The sequence below is a fragment of the Mauremys reevesii genome, linkage group 7, assembly GCF_016161935.1.
Source record: "Mauremys reevesii isolate NIE-2019 linkage group 7, ASM1616193v1, whole genome shotgun sequence".
Lineage (NCBI taxonomy): Eukaryota > Metazoa > Chordata > Testudines > Geoemydidae > Mauremys > Mauremys reevesii.
In genome coordinates this window covers 84,849,107-84,872,789 of record NC_052629.1, presented here as the reverse complement: position 1 = coordinate 84,872,789, position 23,683 = coordinate 84,849,107, and the positions used below count along the sequence as shown (strand labels likewise).

Genomic DNA, 23,683 nt, shown 5'->3' with positions numbered 1-23,683 from the left:
AGGTATAATTTACGGAGTATCAGAATGAAGAACAATGTATTCACCTAATATTGTAGAAGAAAATTCAGTCAGAGAAAATTCAGTCCCCTGCAATATCGTGCAAGAAGTCAGGACTATTGCTCTTCTGTCCCAAACAAGTCTGCACTGATTCTTATGTCATAGTACAAATAAAATAATTAAAAATATTAAAGCGAATGTAGTTCTAGTGAAAGGTACCAAGTTACTAGTCTTAGAAACCTTATTTCTCTGTTCATCCCCAGATTGGCAGCAGTGAAAGCTTCCCCATCTCCAACCTGTCAACATGAACCAATCTTCGCCTGGAGGAACCGCTCTTGGGAGAGTAGGGAAAGTTCACTCACATTCAAACTTTGACTGTTCTGCTTAAACAGCCAACAAAATTGCCAATGCCAATTATGATGTTTTTGCGATACAAACACTTGTCCCATAAGAAATTAAGACTACTACCTCATTTTACAGAACTCACTGAACAGCCTTTAGATAGCTCCAGCTTTCAGTCGCTGCCAAACCAATAGGATGCAAACCCATATTCTAGAAAAGAAAGAGCTTTAATTCCATTGACTCCCCAAAAAAATTCCCATCCCTATAACGCCCAATATTTTTAGCTTTTTTGAGAGAGATTGAGCAAGGAGTGTGGTGAAGCACTGGAATGGGTTACCTAGGGAGGTGATGGAATCTCCTTTCTTAGAGGTTTTTAAGGTCAGGCTTGAGAATGCCCTGGCTGGGATGATTTAATTGGGGATTGGTCCTGCTTTGAGGAGGGGGTTGGACTAGATGACCTCCTGAGGTCCCTTCCAACCCTGATATTCTATGATTCTGTGGAGTCTCAGCACAATCACTCATACTGCCACTTATGGTAGAAATGAAAATTAGCGTAGACCTCTCCATAACAGTATCACTACCATCAAGAACCCAGACAGATTTGTAATACATAACAAGGTTATTTTAACTTTATCTCAAAGCAGTATCTGGGAGAAACAAATCAATGCTTATCCTGAAGCTATACTTTTTCCTTCTCCCAGTGTTTTCCCCTCCAGCTGTTTCCAGTGATGAGCTGCCAAAATCTTAACAACGGGTTCCCTATAAAAAGTTCTGATTTAAGGGATGTGCGACAGCATGTATTTTTTGTACCAATAGGGTTACCATACGTCCATATTTTCCCAGGAGGTGATTAAGAACTGAAAAGCCTGACATGTCCAGGAAAATACAGATGTATTTTAACCCTACCTAACGTTCTTTTTTAAAAAGATGGGGCTGAACTAGAAATGAGCTCCGTTTCACATGTGTGGGTGGTGATCAGGGACAGTCTCAATTTTTGGGTCTTTTTCTTATATAGGCTCCTATTACCCCTCACCCCTGTCCCGATTTTTCACACTTGCTGTCTGGTCACTCTAGGGTGTGCACATGTGTGGGTCCCAGCTGCTCCCTGCCCCCCCCCCCTCATTGAAGCAGGTGTGCAGGGTTACTGCCCTGGGAACTGCAGGGCACCAGTGGATGTGGGGCTGGCTGCAGATAGGGGTATGGGGCAGGGCTAGCTGGAGGCAGGGAGTGACACGGGCTGGCTGTGGGCAGGTGATGCAGACGGGTGGGCTGCGGGTGGCTGTGGGCAGGGGGTGGCTGTGGGCGGCTGTGGGCAGGGGGTGGCTGTGGCAGGGGCTGCAGGCAGAGGCTGGCTGCGGGCAGAGGGTGGCTGTGGCAAGGGCTGGCTGCGGGCAGAGGGCGGCTGTGGGCAGGGGCTGGCTGTGGGTGGCTGTGGGCAGGGGGTGGCTGTGGGCAGGCTAGGGGCAGGGGCTGGCAGGGGCTGGCTGGGGACCGGGGGGTGGCTGGGGGCAGGGGGCGGCTGCGGGTAGCTGGGGGCAGGGGCTGGCTGTGGGCCGGGGGTGGGGCAGGGGGGTGGCTGTGGAAGGGAAGGCGGGGGAGGGGCGCAGATACTCACACGGGGGGGGGCCTGGGAGCAGCAGGACGCAGCCGGGGACTCACCAGGCAGCAGCAGGAGTCCCAGGGCCAGAGGTCCAAGGAGCAGCAGCAGCAACAGGGCCAGGAGGCAGCCCACATGGCTCTTGCAGCACAGCGCAGCGCCCCCCGGTGGCCGGGAGGAGGAATTACAGGCTTCCCAGGCAGAGCCCATCAAAGCTTCCCTCGCAGGGAAGCTACTTAACAAGCGGTTCTAAAACCGCTTCTAAATTTAACAACGGGTTCGCGCGAACCCGGTGCGAACTGGCTCCAGCTCACCCCTGTTTCTCCTGTAATCAGTTCTTCCACAGAAATACTCCAAGTGGCATACATACACATTTAGAGCTACTTGTATAATATAATCATCGTTACTGTGGAACATTGACTACCCTTTCCTAAACATCCAAATTGGGCCAAAAGTGCGCAACTATACTTGAAAAGTCATCAGTTATACCACCTTATGTTCTAAGCAAGACGTAGACAAAATAGTGCCACAGGGTGGATTTGATTTAAATCAATTTGATTTAAATCATGATTTCTACATTAAAGTGCATTCTTGTTGGCTATTATAACCTTAATACATATTCTTCACAACTCAGAGACAGATGTAGGTTTCATTTTTAGAAGGAAACACTATACATTTTTAAAATGATTTATTTTGAAAACTTTTCAGATTAGTTTTACAGATATATCAGAAAATGAATGATTGTTTGGTTATTTCATTTACCAAAGGTAATTGAAGCAGATATTTATGAAGTCATTGGGAGGTGAACTATCTCCAATTCAACAGGTTAATCATTAATATTTGGAGGATTTTCTTGCCATGCTGTATTAGGAGAACATCATTAGACAGATATTTCAATTGTTTTATTTAACTAAAACAACAACAAAGTTATGTATTCTGGATTTTTTTCTTCAACAGCAAACATACAATATTTTAATAAAACAAGCATATGAATTTTTGAATTTAGTTAAACATTCAAGTTTTTTAAAATCAGGTTTGTTTTTGTTAAAACTGTTTTTAACTAAAATAGTTAAATGAAATATTTAAAAAAAAATTAAATTGACTATGTCAGCCAGGTCAACATAAGAAACTTAAAATATTGGCTTCTGCAGCTAACTGTCGTCTTCACCTTCATTTTCCTGTTTGTTCATCATCTGGAAAAGAAAAACAAGCTTTCCTGATTTTTCAGGTCCCAAATGATTTCTCAATTTGGAATGAATTAGTCCAAAGAAAGAAAATATTCTTTCTACACAGTCAGAAGAAGATACTGCTGTTAAAAGTCAGATTATCACTTCAACAGTCTCTGAATCTGAGTCTCTGTGATTTTCTTTAAAACATCATCAGCAAACATATATTTCTTGAATGGTTCATGCTTAGCTCTGAAGTTTATTATAGTTGGCATTATGGAGGGATGACTGCTGGATGTACATATCATCAGAGCCGTAACGAGGTATTTTTGTGCCCAAGGCAAGAATATAAAATTGCGCCCTCCCCCAGGGCCGGCTCTTTGGCGGCAATTCAGCGGCGGGTCCCTCAGTTCCTCTCAGAGGGAAGGGCTTGCTGCCAAATTGCCGCCGAAGAATGAATGAAGAGGCGGTGGTAGAGCCTGTGATTTTGTGGGGGGGTCTAACATGATTTTTGACTGCTTGGGCTGGTAATGTTGCTTCCAAGATGGTCTTTGGTTCCAGTCCAGTTCCAATCCAGAGAGGGACTCACAGGTTAAGAGAGGAGGGAGGTACTGGATATCAGCAGTGGCCACTAGGGATCAGCATGTGTCCTGAGAATGCTGGGAGTTCAGGTTTGCAGGGCAGGATCAGGGGTGGCAGGTTTGTAGAAATTTTGGTGGTGCCCAGAACCTGCCCCTGCCAACTGCCCAAGGCTCTAGGAGGGAGTTTGGGTGAGGGAGGAGGTCTGAGGTGCAGACCCTAGGCTGGGGCAGGGGATTGGGATTCAGCCTCTGGGAGGTAATAATAGGAGATATACCAATCTCCTAGAACTGGAAGGGACCTTGAAAGGTCATTGAGTCCAGCCCCCTGCCTTCACTAGCAGGACCAATTTTTGCCCCAGATCCCTAAGTGGCCCCCTCAAGGATTGAACTCACAATGCTGGGTTTAGCAGGCCAATGCTCAAACCACTGAGCTATCCCTCCCCCATTTAGGGATGGGAGAAGCTGTGGGTTGTGGCTGAAGATGAGGGGTTTGGAGTGTGGGAGGGGCTCAGGGCAAGAGTAGGGGTAAGGGATCTGTCTGGGGCTGGGAATGGGAGGTTTGGGGTGTGGGACGGGCTCAGGGCTGGGGTAGAGGGTGGGGGGTGAGGGCTCTGGCTGGGGCTGAGGTGTTTGGGATGCTGGAGGGGCTCAGGCAGAGGGTGCAGTGAGGGGGTGAAAGCTCTGGCTGGGGGTGTGGGTTCTGGGGTGGGGCAGGGCTGGGGATGAATTTGGGGTGCAGGCAGACTGCTCCAGGACAGGGGCCAGAGAGGAGGACTCCCCCCAGCCCTTTCCCTGCTGGCAGCAGCGAGCTCTGGGAGAGCAGCCCCCCCTTTTCTGCCCCCCCCAGCAGCACACTCACCCCCACCACTGTCACTGCATGTGCTCCTAGGGCCCCTCTCAGGTCCAGGAATCTCCCTCACCTCCCCCATGGTGGGTGCCGGGGGGTGCTGCATGTGCCTCCTCCCCTGCTGTTGCCCCTGACTGTAGCCTCACTGGGGGTGAGGGATGGGGCAGGAGAGGTGACTGCGGGCGGTGGGGGGGAGACTGTGCTGCTGGAGAGTCCCATTGGAAAATGACAGGGTCTGAGGGGGAAGGGCAGGCTCACAGGCTGCCCGGGCAGTTGAGAAGGTGGGCACTAGGACCCTGTGGCAGCAGTTGCTGCAGGGGAAAGACAGGGACTCTCTGCTCCGGGCGGGGAAGTTGGGGGAAGCAAGTTGGGGCCGGGAGACACTCGAGGGAGGCATAGGGGGCAGCAGGTGGGAGATCACCTGGGTTACAAATATCTCTGTGCCAGCAGCTTTTTTTTTTCTTTTCTCTCCACCGCTTTCTGCGCCCCTCCCGCAGCTGTGTGTGCCCGAGGCAAGTGCCTCACTCGCCTCGCCGTTGTTATGGCACTGCATGTCATAGCCAACTCCTCTTCTTCAGCAGTTAAGGTTTGACCCTGGTACTGAGTATTGAGAATATTTGCAAGAAAATGAGATGGAGATTGTGCTTGTCCCATTTGGGTTTTTTTAATGCTTGTAATGTAACTCTGTCATTACATATTTCTCTTTTAAGATCTCCCTCAGTTCCTTCCAAATTTCAACAGCATCAGCAATAAATCAGCTATTTCCCTGCATTTTGTTCAAGGCTACAGAAATTGGCTTCAGGGTACTCAGCATGTGTTCAACATTTCTCTTAAGCCCAATGTTGAGAACTTTGGCTGTGACAGTGCCATCTATTTTTTTCATGATTTTGTTCACAAACTGTCATCAGATTAGGACAGTTCTTGATATAGTGCTCAAAACAGTCCACTACTGAGTTCCATCGCACATCTTGTAGGAGAGTTAGCTTGGTTCCTTCCACTTTTTTCAGAGTAGCTGCTACAAAGTGGTTGTTACAGAAGTATTTTGCAATTCAACAACATTAGCCTTTGTTTCTGGAACACTGAAGTCTTTGGCTAGGAGGTGCATCAAATGAGCACTGCAACTGCATGTTATTAGCTTGGGACTCTCCTCACTCTCTTCTAAATAATTTCTTCTCATCTTGGATACATTTGCAGCATTGTCTGTGACCAAGCTGCATACTAAACATTCAAAATTTTTTTGTTATAGCTTTTACTACTACTTCTTGTAACTATTCTGCTGTGTGTGCATTTCCTGATGTATCAATTGTTTCTGTAAGGAAGACATTCCCTTCTTCTGTTGTCACACAAGCACATACAACAGGATCAGTGTGGACACTGCTCCACCCATCAAGACTCAGGTTAACAATTTTACCTTCTAGACCTTTTGCACACTGCTCAATTTCTCTTTCATACATTTTATCCAGTAATTTGCCTGTGATATCTGGTCTCGGTGGACTGTATCCTGATCTTAATGACTGAACTGTGTTAATGAAGTGTGGGTTCCCAATCATACGGAAAGGAGAGTTTGTTGCATAAATAAACCAGGCAGTTTTTTCTCAATTATCTCTTTTTGTAATCTGCTGGTTCTTATCACAAATTTATCTATGGTTGTTTCGGGATGATGGAGATTTTTTTTTCTTTTTGCTACAGGTGATATACTGTGGCTCTGTGACATATATGATGTGACTGAAACACTATCATTGGTAGATAACTCTGAAACTATAGAAAATGATGATGATCTTGAAGGTGGATTGTCTTCAGAATCCTGTAGGTTGAAGATTGATTCTCCTAAACAAAATAAGTCAATGCAGTTATTTATTATTATTATACTGCCCATTTCGTATTACTCATTGCATTCACTGACACTCTGTACTACTTTAAAGATGAAATTGTAAAAGGCAGATCTGCCTATTTCAGCTATTTATTTTTTATCACAACGGCATCTAAATGATAGTACCATAGAGTAACAATTATATTTTTTGCTCAAACATGAGAATTCAAGAATAGTGTAGAAGAAAGACAGGCAGTCCTTAAGAAAGAAGTATGGAATAAAAAAGTTTACCAACCTAAAGATCCTCCATGTTCAGACATGTTCCTTTCATCATCTTCAACACAGCTTTCTCCTGAGAAGGAACACTTCTCATGTTGTTGTTTCATTCGGGTCACCAGGCCTTGCATTTCTTTGTTGCACTGTTTGCATTTTGCACGCATGCCTGTCTTACCCACAGGTAGAGAAACTTCATTAAAATATTCCCAAACTGGGTCTCTTTTACGGCCTGCTGCCATTATAGGTTTTCTCTTCTAGTGAGAGAATGGTATGGTAGATCTCAAATCAATGAAGGCTACACTCAGAAAAGACCTCAAGACTTCTGGAATATGCTGCTCAAACAGTTTCACTTTTGTTTCTACTGCCTGTCCCTCCCTTCCCACATTTATCTCCAGACTTCTTCTCCTTGTCCAGATCTAGTCCGCCCCCAACAATCTTCTATTCATTGAACTTTTTGAAACTTTGCACTTTTAGGGAGAGGTAAGGGATTGACTCTGTACACAAATTTGCAGAGGGACAATGGGGTTGAGGTCTGTTATTTCTCACTGCTATATATTATTTAAAAACATTTCTGCTCTTAAACATATTATCTCTGGAGACACGAATTCACAGTTTGAGAACCTCAAAACTAAGCATCTCTGATGGTATCTTCTAGACTGAGCACAGGGTCCCATTGGGTGGATAGAAAGATTAACCTATAGAGAGGCCCCTGGAGCTCCATAAGATTGGGTCCCTAATCCATGAACTATTGGAACTCATTTACAAAACTTTTCTTAAACATTACATGACTATATTGTCTCATACTATAGAATTTGAATTTGTAATCCCTATTCCATGATGAGATATCTTTGAGCTATAATGTATCTTAATTAAAACTATCTTTAGATGGTTTTTGAGGAAAAAAACCTTATTTTATCACTTTATCCACTTTAGAATTTCACGGAAGGCAACATGCAAGAAAAAAACACTTTGATGAAGCCTGCCATTTCCATCTTTTTAATACTCTGTCTACATGTTAAACCACAGCCAGGGAACTGTCTCTGCAGTAGACATAGCGCCCTAAAATGTTCTAAAAAGCTAATGTACCTGCTGCTCTCTAGCTAGCACCCAAAGAAGTGTTCCTCCAAACGAAGCACAAACCAGTAATTTCTTAGCTTGAAATAATAATTTTCTAGCTTCTGCAAGACTGCCCTGAAAGAACCCAGAGGTTACTGAAACTGGTTCTTTTATTTCCTCTGCCCCGATCCTGTTTCTTTGGAATTCTTTGCTATGCAGTTCCATGCAAAAGACAGTGCTACCATACAAGACAATTATACTACAGTCCTTAGCATTATTAGACCATTCCTAATAGATAATATACTATACGTGTAATATTACATCATCTTAGGCTGAAACAGTTCACTATGCAGTGTCTCACCGTATACAGACATAAATTTATTCCAACTATATAAATATTACAAGGTCAGTTTTAGCCTAACTAAACTCCATTTTAACACAACTTTCATCTACAAACTATCTATCTATCTATAGATAGATATATATAGAGAGATTTTTATATATGTAGATATATAAAAATCTAAAATTCCATTCAATGAAAACTAGTCATGACTATACCCTCCTGAGAATGTAAACAAGGAACAATATTTTGTAGTTTTAAATCAGGAAACAAAAATACAGCATCTCTACCATCTTTCAAAAAATATTCTTCTTCCAGACACTTTTAATTTCTCTTTTTCAGTTTTTTTTTCTACTAAACATCTGTTTAGAACTGACTGTTACATTTGTGTGTGGTAGGAGTGGCATATTAGAAGCATAGCACAAAGTTATTTTAGTGTATGTGAACATTTAAAGGTTTGGGTTTTTTTAAAGAATGTAACAATTATGCTTTCTGTTCAGATTAATCGCTCCTGTTACATAAAACCACTGTCACCTAGTTAATTAGGATGTAACCAGCAGTTACAAAGCCCACCAGCTTTTCCAAAACAGAAATGGATTATTTTCAGCTGAGTTACAAGGACCATTTCTAACTTGCCTGGACTTGTCCATCAACTGCATGTTTTGCCATGTTAATGAGACATTTTGCAAGGCTTATTGCTGACATGCTGACAGTAGACAAAGCTCTCTTTCATTAACCACATAACTATGTTCTAGTACAGGGCTACTGAAAACATGAACACAAGCGGTATGCAGTCCTCAAAGGTTCTATTAAAATTCATATCTTATGACTACTAAAAAAAACAACCAACCACATCAAACAATTTCACTCTATCTTTTGGTGAAGCATTAATAACAAAATCTCCCACATAGCAGACTATTTGGCAGGCTATTAGCCTACTTTTTATTAAAACCAGTGCTTCCATCAAACTCTCTGTAATTGATAAAGTACCATAGACCATATTTAACATAATTTTACCAAATTAAACTTTAAAAAATGACTAAAATGGCATAAAATGTAAAGTTTTTACAATTTATTAGTACTGTAAATTTTTGATTTCTTGTAAAATAGGATATAGGTGAGACATTACTACATTCAACTGTAAAATTTCCATCTGGTGTAAGATGAATATACTATCTTACTCTGTACTAAAGATGTTTATGACTAACTGAAACTCACTTTTCCAATTTAACAGCCAAACACCTAGGAGCATAAATAAGTCCTTTACTAAGTTGGATGTGTTCTACCTTCCTAACTGCTCAAAATTTGTATATGAGCAGTTCTGAAAAGAAAAAAAAAAGTCTATAGATCAAAACAAGTCAAGGTGAACTGACATGATGAAAGAACCACACTTTTCTGAAAAATATCTTATGTTCATTAAAAGATTTTATATATTGTATTGAAAACTGGATGAACAGAGTTGTCTGAGCATGTCTCTACTGTATTGTTTTGCTCCAAGATAGTCTTTAAGTTTATAGGGAAGCAATTCCTTCTTTGAAAGCTGCTTGGGCATGATAGGACTTCTTCGCTATGAAATATGTTAGTAGGAAAGTTATATTTGTCATTTGTGCCTTCCAGCTGTATTTTTATGACCCTGAGAAAAGTTTGTACAGGCAAGTCACTGGAGAGATTTTTAATTACAGTTGGTCAGAGCTGTGTTTTTTTCCCTAGAAGTTACTCAATAAGTACAGGAATCTTGTGGAAAGTTATTATAAACTAAAAGCCATTGTAAAGAAAGAATTAAGTTACTTTTCTTTTTATTACAAATAGCCAAGGATTCTGTCAAAATATATATCTGTAGAACAATCAGCTGACTGTACATTTCATTTACAGTATACAATCCAGAAAATTACATGCAGTTTAAAGAACTGCTTATACATTAGCCCTTGGCCACAACAAAGAACTTGGCAGTACTGCTACAACTTTAATGGCTATGGGGTGAAAATCAACATCTCAATTACATCATCTAACTTCATTATGAAACTGGGATACATACATACATCATTGTACAAGAAATGTTAATTTTTAACTAGAAACTGTCATCATGTTGTAATTCTTGGAAGGGCTTGATCTGCCAATTCTCCATTCCTCTTTACAGCTGTTTCTACTCTCCAGAGCTTTGGCAGTCTTCAGACCTGGTGGGGGGCTTTCATAAAGGACACAGATAGACCCATCTTCTCCTATTCTATAGGACACCTCAAAGGGGTCAATCCAAAGAGTCAATTCACTGGGTAAGAGCTGGAAGAGTCTCTGATGGCTCAGTCCAATCATGCCGGCTGCCTTCCCTATCAAGGGGTCCATCTTGTGGTTGATCCTAATGCATCGGTACCCTGAGCCCTTGGAGGGCATCAGGGGAAACCAGTGGTGTTTATAATGGTCTGTGCGAGAGAACAAAGAGAAAGACAGAAACGTTACTGCTGGCACAAGGCGGCCAGGCAACTCCAACATGATCACCTTCCCTCAATCCCTTTATAAAGGGCCCTCCAGCTGCACAGGGATTCACGGCACTAACCCTGGGAAGCGGGGATACTAATGAATGGAAAGCCACAGTCGGGCGAGGGGTGGGGGGTTTCCCTAGCGCCAACCACCCGCCGGCCCGAACAAGGGAAGAGAGAGTCCGTAACGCGCCGCGGGATGGAGGAGCGGAGACACGGGAGCAGAGGGCGAGGGCTCCTCTGTGCGGGGTGCTGGACTGGCCGCCTGGGGCATCTCCGACACCTCCGGGGGTGGGGGGGGGCGCGTTAGGGGCAGTTCAAGGGCTCTGAACCCTGCTGCCCCGACAGAGGGGCTCAGGCCCATCCCGGCACTCGGGGCTGCCCCCGCCCGCCCACACCTCGCAGCGCCTCCTGCAGTGACTCGCTGAAGCAGCGCAGCTGCTCGTCGCCGATGCCGCCGGGGGTGCGCAGCAGGCGGGTGATGAAACCCGCGGCAGTGGAGATCTCCGTCTTCATGGCCCCCGGCCCCGCTGTCCGCCTCCTCAGCGCCCCACACCAGTGAGCGAGTGGCCCGGCGCCCGCCCCGCGCACGATCCGCGCCTGGCCGCCTGCCAGCGCAGGGCTCAGCCGCTGGGTGGTGTGGGACGCGCGGCCAGCCCCCGCCACCCACTCGACGCTACTACAGCGACCGCTGAGGAAGGAGCTCGAGTAAACAGTGAGGGACCCTCTCTCCGTGGGGCGGGGCCATCAACCAATGGCACCGCCCCGCCCCCACTGCGTCACAGAGAACGGTCTCCAAGCCCCAAGACGCACCAACGGCCTCTGCACCCCGATTGGCTGGCAGTCACGGAGGGGGCGGACCCGAGAGCACCCTCCCGTCCTGATTTGCCGTGAGCTGGCGGAAATAGAAGTGCCGTTTGTGTATGTCTGGGGGGGGGTTGGAGCCCGAGCAAGGGGCTGTTGAAGAGGGAGGGGAACTCCGGCATAGGATTGGCTAGGAGGTAAACCTCACGAGCGAGAATGACAGCGAGGGGTGCCAACCCCCGAGGGACTGGCTGGGGTAGGCGGAGCCGTGCCTGCCGAGGGTTGAGAGGGGTGCACTCCCTCATCCCCGGAGCACTGTCGTGTCAGGCGATGGGGCTGGAGAAAAACGGTCTGGAACGGGGAAACCGGAGTGAGAGGCTCCGCCTCTGCCCCGAGCAGCGGGGCTGACGTGAAAACATGCACCGCTTGTGCAGGCCGCAGAGAGGAGAAGAGGCTGTGCAGCCACCTGCTGGCGAAAGGAGGAGGAGCGCGGGCTTATCCGTGACACACACAGTTAGGGGCTGTACTGTTCCCGTTGTGTGTGAGCAGCGGGGAGATTTCAGAGTCCTTCAGAATGGCCATTTAAGAAACCTGCGTTAATATACACCCCACATGACCAAACATGAATTTTAGAGATTGTGTGATGGTCTCCGACTGTTTCTCCCCTTCTCCACATTTTTCATTCTTTTCAGCCTCAGACAAAAGCCAGTTTGAGAGAGCCTTAGGGAGTCACGGAGCTGGGTAATGATCAGAGTGAATCACATTTACAGTCATTCTTGAGTTTCCTAACTGCAAACACGGAAATCAGTATTACTGGGATTGATGTGATTTTTATCTAGGGCTGAGAAGAAAAATAGTGTTTTCAACTTAATAGGGAAAGAGCTTCCATCCAAGTATTAATCACACCCTAGAGGCAGATTTTGGGGTCAGCTAGAGATGAACCCACAACAATGAGATTTAAGACTTGCACACCAACAGATACTTTTGAGGTGAATAAGTTAAAAATAAGTTCCTGCAATTTGGATTCAAATGTCAGTGAAGAGGTTTGCCCTAGCAGTGAAGGTTCAGAAGCATGAGCAATAAAGTAAAAAAAAATAAATAAGGAATTTAAATCCTAGCAACTTTGGATAGGCAAGCTTTCTTTAGTGCGATATAAACAGAATTAAATTAAGAACATAAGAATGGCCATACTGGGTCAGACCAAAGGTCCATCTAACTTAGTATCCTGTCTTCAGACAGTGGCCAATGCCAGGTGCTTCAGAGGGAATGAACAGAACAGGTAATCATTAAGTGATCCATCCCCTATCACCCATTCCCAGCTTCTGGCAAACAGAATTTATCAACGTTTTTTTTGAACTGTTTTATAGTCTTGGCCTTCACAACATCCCCTGGAAAAGAGTTCCACAGGTTGAGAGTACACTGTGTGAAGAAATACTTCCTTTTTGTTTTAAACCTTCTGCCTATTAATTTCGTTTGGTGACCCCTATTTCTTGTGTTATGAGGAGTAAATAACACTTCCTTATTTACTTTCTCCACACGAGTCATGATTTTATAGACCTCTATCATATCCCCCTTAGTTGTCTCTTTTCCAAGCTGAAAAGTCCCAGTCTTATGAATCTCTCCTCATATGGCAACCATTCCATACACCTAATAATTTTTTTTTGCCCTTTTCTGAACCTTTCCCAATTCCAATACAACTTTTTTGAGATGAGACAACCACATCTGCATGCAGTATTCAAGGTATGGGCGTACCATGGATTTATATAGAGGCAATACACTGTCTTATTATCCCTCTCTTTCTTAGTGATTCCCAACATTCTCTTTGTTTTTTGACTGTCACTGCACAGTGAGTGGATGTTTACAGAAAACTATCCAAAATGACTCTAGTATCTCTTTTTGAGTGTTAACAGCTAATTTAGACCCTACCATTTTATTTGTATAGTTGGGATTATGTTTTCCATTGTGCATTACTTTGTATTTATCAACACAGAATTCCATCAACCATTTTGTTGCCTAGTTCACCCAGTTTTGTGAGATCCTTTTGTAGCTCTTTGCAGTCTGCTGTAGGAATGTTACACTTCCTAAGCACTAAGGGGGTTAAAATGCCGCCCCCGAATTTAAAGCGGCTAAAGTAATTCCCACACCCCCACACTTCCAATCAGGAGACACACAAATAAAGCGCCAACCAGGTGCATACCACTAAAATACACAGGGCATAAGGCACCAATCAAAAAAGGGGGGCAAAGTAGTTGAATTATGTTAGCACATGCGCATAATAAAATAATTTATGTAACCACTTATAATAAATAAACGTGGACAGCCCCGTTGGGCGCGGCTCCACGGCACTCCACTAAAACAAACTAACAAACTTGGCTTCATTCATTGCTACAGTCTGCCTGGGACTTAACTATCTTGAGTAGTTTTGTATCATCTGCTAATTTCCCCACCTCACTGTTTACCCTCTTTTCAAGATCATTTATGAATATGTTAAATAGGACTGGGCCCAGTACAGATCCCTGCAGGATACCACTATTTACTTCTCTCTATTCTGAAACTGACCATTTATTCCTAGCCTTTGTTTCCTATCTTTTAACCAGTTACTTATTCATGACAGGACCTTCCCTCTTATCCCATGGCAGCTTACTTTGCTTAAGAGCCTTTGATGAGGGACCTTGTCAAAGGCTTTCTGAAAATCTAAGTACACTATATTCACTGGATCCCCCTTGTCCACATGCTTGTTGACCCCCTCAAAGAATTCTAGTAGATTGGTGAGGCATGATTTCCCTTTACAAAATCCTTGTTGACTCTTCCCCAACAAATTATGTTCACCTATGTGTCTGACAATTTTGTTCTTGACTATAGTTTCAATCAATTTTCCCGGTACTGAAATCAGGCTTACGGGCCTGTAACTGCAGGATCACCTCAAGAGCCCGTTTTAAAAATTGGCCTCACATTAGCTATCTTCCAGTCATTTGGTACAGAAGCTGATTTAAATGAGAGGTTACAGACTACAGTTAGTAGTTCTGAAATTTTGGTTTAGGTGGAGCCCATCATTCCTGTATAAGCTCCCCTTTCCCCAAAAGTTTCCCTAGTTCCTAATAAATCAAAACCTCTTCTCCCCACACCATTGTCTCATCTACACATTGAGAACCTTCAGTACTGCCTAACTGGCCCTGTGTGTGGAGCTGAAAGCATTTCAGAGAATGCTACCATGGAGGTCCTGGACTTCATCCTCTTATCTAGCAGCATAACTTTGGCCTCCAGGATCTCTCTTCTATCCTTCCCTATGTCATTGGTACCTACATGTACCACGACCACTGGCTCCTCCCCTGCATTACACATAAATCTATCTAGAGATGTCTCGAGAGATCCACAACCTTCACACTAGGCAGACAAGTCACAATGCGGTTCTCCCGGTCATTGCAAACTCAGCTATCTACGTTTCTAATGATTGAATCACAATCTCTTCCTAATAACTGGAGTTCTCTCCTCTGGAGAGGTATCCTCAGTGTGAGAGGATACCACAACATAATTTGGAAGGAGAGTCCCAACTATGGGATCATTTCCCTCTGCTCCAGTTGGATGTTCTCCTTCCCTGAGACTTACATCCTCCTCAACAGCACAAAGGCTGTCAGACTGGGGGGTTGGACCATTCTACTGTGTTCCAGAAAGTCTCATCTATGTACCTCTCTGTCTCTCTTAGCTCCTCCAGTTCAGCCACTCTGATCTCCAAAGCCCATACATGGTCTCTGAGAGCTAGGAGCAACTTGCACCAAATGCACACATAATCGTGCATGTTGCATTGGGATAGCCCCCACTCTGTTGCTCGACTTCTTCCTTCATTTTTCTTTTTTCTCCTGCAACTCATTCCTTTTTTGATGTTTTGTTTTTATCAAGGGGTGTTTTTGGTTGTAAATTTAAAGAATGTTAAGTGTATCTAGCCCCCCCTCACATTCCTCCTCTAAACTGCCTCGCAAAACTCCCCAGTTAGCTGCTCCTGTTTGCTAACACAAGGGTCTTCAAAGGCTCATAATTAAAGTTCTTTGTATGTGGAAATAATCCATCCAGTCACTTATTTCAAGGAAGTTAGGACCTTATATCTGGGATTACCAGAGTTCTTTGTGCTCATGGAAGTGGAAACTAAACAGGTCCTCTAAACTTTGTCCTTGGGGAAATACAGTAGTTCTAGAAACAGTCTGTCTTTTTCCTAAATTCAGACAGCTACTGGCCTTTTTGTTTCCAGGGCCCTGCAAAAGATAATGCTTCTAGACCATCTCTTGTTTCATAGGCTTCAGCCCTTAACAGGGCCTCATTTGGAGAGAGATTTTGTTTCTCCTCATAGACTTTGTATGGCCTTGTGTTTCATGGGCTTCCTACCTTAAGTTCTCTCCTAGAGAGAACGGAAAGAGGGTATTTTTTTCCTCTCTGGAAGAAAGACTGCCTGCTACTGCTTTCTTTTATCATGCTGGCTAATGAGACCCAGCTGGAGGGCCCTAACATAATAATGAAAGTGGTAGCAATTTCTTCAGAGTACAGGAGGTTTTCTTTCCTTTCCTAATCTCTTCACGTCTTCTTTGCCTGTCCTAGTGGTGTATAGATCTTGCACATCACATCTAGCTATGCGTGTCATTGTACTTAAGTCTTGCAAGATTTTCATCTGTGGATTTTATAGAAGATTATTGCTACAAATCATAAAAGCCTAGAGGTACATATAAAATTGCAAAACAGAAGTTACAATATTAATTGAGAACTAAAAATAATGATTCCAACAAAATTTCAGCCAAGACACTACATTAATTTACTGGTTATCAATATGTAATAAGTTTAGAATCTTTACAGCAAGCGAATTTTGGAAACAAATGTTAGATTAATTTTTCAAGAAGAGAAAAGCTGCTGAATTTTCCACATTCCTTCACTTCAGAACATGTTGCTCAATTAACTTAAAATTTTTGGGAAATTCTCTCTCTTCTGACCTAGGACTGATGTGAAATTTCAGGCCCAAATAGGTTGTTTCATCAAGTGTGTAAGGCACGGAGAATCAAAAGGAAAGTCTTATAACATTAAGACACAACCACAATTCCACTATGTACTGGAAGAGAGCAGGTGTCTTTTTGAGTCCTTTGTAGCTTAAGCCAAATATTTCCTCACTAAACTGTAACTGAATTCTGGCCTAATCTCAGTTTATTTTTGCTAGCTTCTGCCACTCTGCCTTCTGAGGTATTGAAATTATTACATCCACGTTGCACTAAGTTTGCAGTTAAAATCTCTTCACCCTGGTTCTGTTTGTACAGACAACATGCTTCCTTCCTTTAATGGGACAAACTTCTAGTCGCTTTGAAACTGAACAAAATGAATATTTGTAACCACATGATACAACTAAAAACACAAGAATGCAATGTTCTCCTCCACTTTGTCTTACTCCATTATAAAGGTCAATACTGCCCAACCCATCAACAGTGACTAATACTGTATACAAGCAACAGGACTAAAAACGGATGACCAAAAAATGATTGTACTTACAGTCATTTAAATCTTTTTTGTTTTGAAAACTAACTCAGTGATAGTGACCACTTCCTGTCCTAATGAAATTGCAAGATTCATGAATGAGAAATGTTACACTTGATTAAAATAGTGCACCAAACCTATTATAGAATCAAACTTAGGTTTCAGCAATTCAAAATCATTGTCCAAGTGTTGACATTAAACTCTGGTAGATTTACTTCTTAGGCCTTGTCTACACTAAGAGCACTGTAGTAGTGCAGGAATACCATTATGACTATATTATTCCAGGAAAGTGCTTTTAGATTGGATGCAGCTATATCAACAAAGCTACACTTTTTTATTGATACAATAAAACCATCCTCCACACACACATGAGCAAAAGAAGCTGTGCTGGGAAAAGCCCAGTTTTGCCTGTTTAACTGCATATACACTAGGGGCTTCTGGTGGCACAGCTATGTTAGTCAGAGATCACACTTCTTCATACTCATAAGAACATAAGAAAGGCCGTACTGGGTCAGACCAAAGGTCCATCTAGCCCAGTATCTGTCTACCGACAGTGGCCAATGCCAGGTGCCCCTGAGGGAGTGAACCTAACAGGCAATGATCAAGTGATCTCTCTCCTGCCATCCATCTCCATCCTCTGATGAACAGAGGCTAGGGACACCATTCTTACCCATCCTGGCTAATAGCCATTTATGGACTTAGCCACCATGAATTTATCCAGTCCCCTTTTAAACATTGTCCTAGCCTTCACAACCTCCTCAGGTAAGGAGTTCCACAAGTTGACTGTGCGCTGTGTGAAGAAGAACTTCCTTTTATTTGTTTTAAACCTGCTGCCTATTAATTTCATTTGGTGACCCCTAGTTCTTGTATTATGGGAATAAGTAAATAACTTTTCCTTATCCACTTTCTCAACATCACTCATGATTTTATATACCTCTATCATGTCCCCCCTTAGTCTCCTCTTTTCCAAATTGAAGAGTCCTAGCCTCTTTAATCTTTCCTCATATGGGACCCTCTCTAAACCCCTAATCATTTTAGTTGCTCTTTTCTGAACCTTTTCTAGTGCTAGAATATCTTTTTTGAGGTGAGGAGACCACATCTGTACACAGTATTCGAGATGTGGGCGTACCATGGATTTATATAAGGGCAATAATATATTCTCAGTCTTATTCTCTATCCCCTTTTTAATGATTCCTAACATCCTGTTTGCTTTTTTGACCGCCTCTGCACACTGCGTGGACATCTTCAGAGAACTATCCACGATAACTCCAAGATCTTTTTCCTGACAAACAGTGCTATGCCAGTATATGTCCGCAGTGTAGACTTGGCCTTACTCTTGCAATGCCCATGGATTTAGACCTAGTTTACACTTAAGTTTTGCCAGCACAGGTTTTGCATAGGTATGTTGGTTGGTTGGTTGGGGTGTGATTTTCCCTCCCGACTCCTAACCAACATCACTATGCTGGCAAAAGATCTAGTGTAGATGCAGTTCCACTGGCAAAAATATCCTCTCACTGGTATAGCTTATTTACTGGTATTTTTTTGATTATATAAGCTGTGTTTCCACTAGCTACACCAGCAAACCTTTTCTAGTGTCGGCAAAACTTCAGTTACTGAGGTAAAAAGTTAAATCCCAAACTTAATAGTCAGATAGGTCACAAATGCAGTAATGGAGCAGAGTCAATCTGCTTCCTCTGAAATCAAAGCGTGAAAAAAAATCCCAGAGCAATAAAATAGAGACTAAAGAGACTAATGCGCTTGTTTTCCTGCCTATATAGCCACTAAGGGCTGACTTTGAGAATTCAGGTCCCCTGCATCCATCCCAATAAGGTCTATGGCCCAAAATATAGAAGGGTTTGGTGACTCTTGAAAGCTGTCTCTGGTGTTTAAGAAGAAAACACGTCCACATTATACCCCTTCCTAGCCACTCTCAGAAGAGATACAATGATGCTTCTGACTACAGAAATTCAAAGGCCATTCCAAAAATGAATATACTCAAACTCCAACTCTGATGTACGTTAAAGTTTAACTAAAAGAGCTTTTACATTGTCAGAAATTGAACTGTTGGCAGCAACAGTTGATGACTATTAACTAGAGGGTCATGCACTTCATTGTTTTGTAGGCAGAGCTCATTACACACACTGTATGTGAAATGGGGATAATACTTGATGATATTTGTGAAATTCAGATAAAAGACTAATTACTTAATATAATACTTAGTATTTCTGTGAAAAAAAAAAGGTCTCAGAAGATTATAGTACTCTGCTGGAACAACACTGATTTAAGTTGTCTCACTGTAAACGTCTGGGTCCGGGGCTCAACCCTCCCTGGGGAGGAGGGGAGCCACACCGGCCTGTGGTTCTTACTCGGCTCCTGCCCTGTTTCTTCAAGGCTGAGCAACAGTAACAAAAAGACAGTTAGGGCTCAGGCCTTCTGCTGCAAGGCTGAGCAACAATATAAACAGTTCGGGAAGGCCCAGGCCTTCTGCTGCAAGGCTGAGCAACAATATAAACAGTTCGGGAAGGCCCAGGCCCTTGGGTGCAGGGGCTGAGCAGCAAACAGTACAAAGTGGCTCAGGCCCTTGGGTGCAGGGGCTGAGCAGCAAACAGTACAAAGTGGCTCAGGCCCTTGGGTGCAGGGGCTGAGCAGCAAACAGTACAAAGTGGCTCAGGCCCTTGGGTGCAGGGGCTGAGCACTGAGGTGAGGGGGAAGACTGCCACCCGTGAGTGGGGTGGCAGGGGGGACGCAGGCCCACCCACTCCACTGCGTCCTGGCCCGGGGCCCTAGGCAGCGGCTACCACCGCTGACGGTCAGTGGGGATCCTGGCCGCAACACACTGACATGGGCATTGTTTGATCTGCGGCCTGACTGAGGTCAGCTGCCCCCGGGCCACTTCCAATTTCCCTCTCTGGGCCTACCTGGTCCGTGGCGTCCGCTGCCGGGAAGTCAAACAACATGGGCTCCTCACAGCCCGGGCTGGGGGGTACATCTGGCAGTTCCTCGGGGAAGTCTGGCCACTTCTGCCCCGGGGGTTCCTCAGGGTAACAAGGGAGAGGGGAGGTCCCCGGCGGCTCCTCTTCGTAGGTGGCCCGGGGAAGCTCCGGCGGGTCCTCCCAGTAGCGAGCGAGGGGAAGCTCCGGCCAGTCCGGGCAACTGCTCTGGGCCGCAGCGGCTTCCCAGTCCCGAGCCCTCTCGGGCAGGTCTGCTCCCGATGGTGGCTGGGGCCTGACTGAGCTTTGATGGCCGGCTTTTATGCTTCCGGGTTGCCGCCTGACCCTTTGAGGGGCGGGCTCACTGCTCTGTAGCCCCGCCCCTTCCGGTGTCCGGGGCTCAACCCTCCCTGGGGAGGAGGGGAGCCACACCGGCCTGTTACACTCACTCAGCTGTAATCTAACATAGTACCAGGAATGAACTTCCAGAACAGAAGTTGTTCAGTAGCAACTATTTATAAATCAGTTATTTAATTAGATGCAAACGTAGGATAGCATCTGCTTATAAACTCAAGCTCCAGGACACTAATGTGTTCTAAGATATTTCAAGTTACTGAAACACTACTACACATCTTCTACAATTAATAAGGAATATCTCCTGTGGGAGGCCCTGGGCCCATTTTGATAGGGGTCAGGCTATAAGAGAGCTAACAGGACCACATGGAAAGAAGCCCTTTTGTTAAGAAGCTGAGTTACCGTATATACTCGTTCATGAGCCCATTTGTTTATAAGCCGACCCCCCAAGATGGTTAGGTAAAAATAGCAAAAATTGTACGACCCTTTCATAAGCTGATCCTATATTTCAGGGGTTGGCAACTTTGGCTCCTGGCCCGTTAGGGTAAGTTGCTAGCGGGCCTGGACGTTTTGTTTACCTGGAGCGTTCACAGGCATGGAGTCCCTCAGCTCCCTGTGGCTGCGGTTTGCCGTTCCCAACCAATGGGAGCTGCGGGAAGTGGCGCACCACTTCCCGCAGCTCCCACTGGCTGAGAACGGCGAACCGTGGCCACTGGGAGCTGAGGGGCTCCATGCCTGCAGATGCTCCAGGTAAACAAAACGACAATGTATTAGATATTCAATTCAATGATCCATAGAGTTTAAAATCAAATTTTGGTGTAGACCCATTTATAAGCTGACCACCGCTCTTTGATGCATCACTTTTTTACCAAAAATATTCGGCTTATGAATGAGTATATACAGTACTTAGCAGGTTATAGGGAGAAGCTGCTGTTATTCACTGCTAGGGAAAAGTTAGTTTCTTGGGTTTTATCCTGGCCTATCAAATGTCTTTATAGCATCTTTTGTGCCAGTCAGAGTATTTGTGTTGATAGCTTTAACACCTGCACTTTTCTAGGGCACATAGGGCCTAATCAAAGTCAGTGGTCCATCATGCTATACAAACAAGTGTACAAGGAGTTTACAATCGAATGTGAAATATGACATTAAAAGTAAAGGTCAATCCATAAGAGGGAAAGTGGAGGGGAGGAAAGAGTAAGATTAGTAGGGCTTCACGGTTAAAATGGCTAGCTATGTGCACAACTTGATGGTGCTGTGTGTTTTCTTTTTGCCACTGTACCATTAAAAGCAAACTGACTTTACCAAATGAAATTTGAACCTTCCCCTAACCATTCCCTTCAATAAGGAAAAACTGCCACTAAGGCATAAACTCTTAGAAACATATTAACACAGTTCAAAGGGCAGGCAGTTTCTTTCAAGGCTGTATCACTCCACAACCAAGCACTGGAAAGCATGGAGAGAACAATGCTGTGCTCTTACTCTGGGGATTGAGAACGACACTTCATCTCTGATGATTCCTTAAATTATTCTTCATTTCATGTCATCCACTCATCCCTGGAGTGTATTTTGGATATACTAAATATCAGACTTTTCAGCACCCTTGTGAGTATAAGCAGGAATAAAACGTCTGACTGAGGCACTGAGATAAAGTAATAGTAAGACTCTTATACTCGAAGGAAAACCAAAAACAATATTCAATATTAAGTTTGTTACACTAGACCAATCACCATGATAATTTATGCTACTGTTGAAGCCTAAAGATAAAAGTTTTAAAGTAGAATTCTGTGCACTTCATAAAACATTGAAAAGGAAAATATAGCAATTTCCTTCAAGCTGCTATTTGAATTAAATAAATCTGATACCTCTTAGCTTTGTTTTTCACTATTATTCTAGTCCTGCAAACATTTAATGCTTAATATTAAATACAAAAGTAGTTCCATTGCCTACATAGCTTGTGTACTTAAAATTAAGCAGATGGTTAAATATTTGAAGGACTTTGCTTCTTTAATATTTTCACATCTATAGAACCTATCCAAGGCTATCAAACTACTTTCCGATGAACTCAGCCTAATAGGTCCCCATGAGATAGGCCTCCCACTTCTAACTTCTTACCTATTATGTGTCCTAGGATCTAGGGTATAAGCTTTGCCATTGAGTACTTAGTTTGTAAGGATTAGGCCTTTTTCTGTAGTCATATTGTAAGGTCTGAGGCCTTTGTCTGAAGCCATATTAGGAGAGCAGCAGCCATGAGCCAAGAAGCAGAACATCACATCCTCACATTCCATCTAAATTACGTTAAAACAGTGTAATACTGGGCTGTTAAGAAGATGATCCTGCCCTAACAGTACCCACCATTACCAGATAAAGAAACAGATCTTAAGATTGTTAAAGAAAACTTTGTTTGATAGCATTTTGTCTGGCAAAAAATCACTTATCAATAGTTGTGGTTGTGAAATCCCCATTTCTTTATTTTTTTTGTTTTTATGGTACCCACTTCTTTATTATTTATCTGTATGGTCTCTGTCTGGTTCTTTGATGTTTCTGTCTGTTACATAATTAAATTTGCTAGGTGTAAATTAATTTAGGTGGTGGGGTATGATTGGTTAAAGAATTGTTTTACAATATGTCAGGATTGGTTAGAGATTTGTTTAGTAATATTTTAGTGAAAGGATTGGTTAAGGTATAGCTAAGCAGGACTCAAGTTTCACTGTATAAACTGGGGTCCAAGAAGGAGATCAGCAAAAGAAAAAGGAGAATGAAATACTTGGAAGAAGAAGAACTCACCTCTAAGACACAGCCTAAGATCAGAGCTGCTAAGAATCCTCTGCACAACCATGATGTGCAGTAACCTGAACCCAGACGAGACCAACCTTGCCTGGCCAACAGGGAAAGTCCGCCTGCATGATCAGGATTGGTGAGCATAGCATTGTATGCTTAGCATGTGTATTCTGTTTGGTAATTGTTAATAAATAGAGGATAAGGATATTACTGTGTAAGGCTCTTTCACTGATAAAAAAATCCTGCAAACCTCAGAAGCCCTAGTAATTGGGTAAGGATGGGTGCCTTTTGCCCAGAGCCCAAGGAACTTGGAAAGGGTGGGGGTGCCTAAATTAACAGGGTTATGCCTTGAGCCCATGGAAAGGTAAAGGTGGTTGCTCTAGAGCAGGAGTCGGCAACCTTTCAGAAGTGGTGTGCCGAGTCTTCATTTATTCACTCTAATTTAAGTTTGTGTGTGCCGTTAATACATTTTAACGTTTTTAGAAGGTCTCTTTCTATAAGTCTATAATATATAACTAAACTATTGTTGTATGTAAAGTAAATAAGGTTTTCAAAATGTTTAAGAAGCTTCATTTAAAATTAAATTAAAATGCAGAGCCCCCCGGACCGGTGGCCAGGACCCGGGCAGTGTGAGTGCCACTGAAAATCAGCTTGCGTGCCGCCTTCAGCACACGTGCCATAGGTTGCCTACCCCTGCTCTAGAGAATGTGTAACAGAGAATTGTGTGAGGGTAACAAGTCCCCTGAAACAGGATCTTTCTGTTACTGACATTCATCCCCATTTGTAATACAGGTATTAAAATATTTACCCATCACACAGGGAGAGT

At 43.6% G+C, this 23,683-nt stretch overlaps 2 protein-coding genes across 2 annotated transcripts in view; one reads left to right on the top strand and one right to left on the bottom strand.

The window, feature by feature from the left end:
• Positions 1–9,422: 9,422 nt before the first annotated feature.
• On the bottom strand, positions 9,423–11,239 carry LOC120409550 (protein BTG1-like). Its single transcript, XM_039547845.1, has 2 exons — positions 10,885–11,239; positions 9,423–10,429 (listed from the first exon to the last, which is right to left on the bottom strand). The coding sequence occupies exons 1-2, from the start codon at positions 11,000–11,002 to the stop codon at positions 10,077–10,079; spliced, it is 471 nt and encodes a 156-aa protein (XP_039403779.1). The 5' UTR covers positions 11,003–11,239; the 3' UTR covers positions 9,423–10,076.
• A 115-nt stretch (positions 11,240–11,354) lies between these two features.
• Positions 11,355–23,683, top strand: part of LOC120409549 (ATR interacting protein) — a 53,396-nt gene continuing 41,067 nt past the window's right edge. Inside the window, exon 1 of the mRNA XM_039547843.1 lies at positions 11,355–11,376. The gene's annotated coding sequence lies outside the window, so the exon portion shown is untranslated. The remainder of the gene's footprint in view (positions 11,377–23,683) is intronic.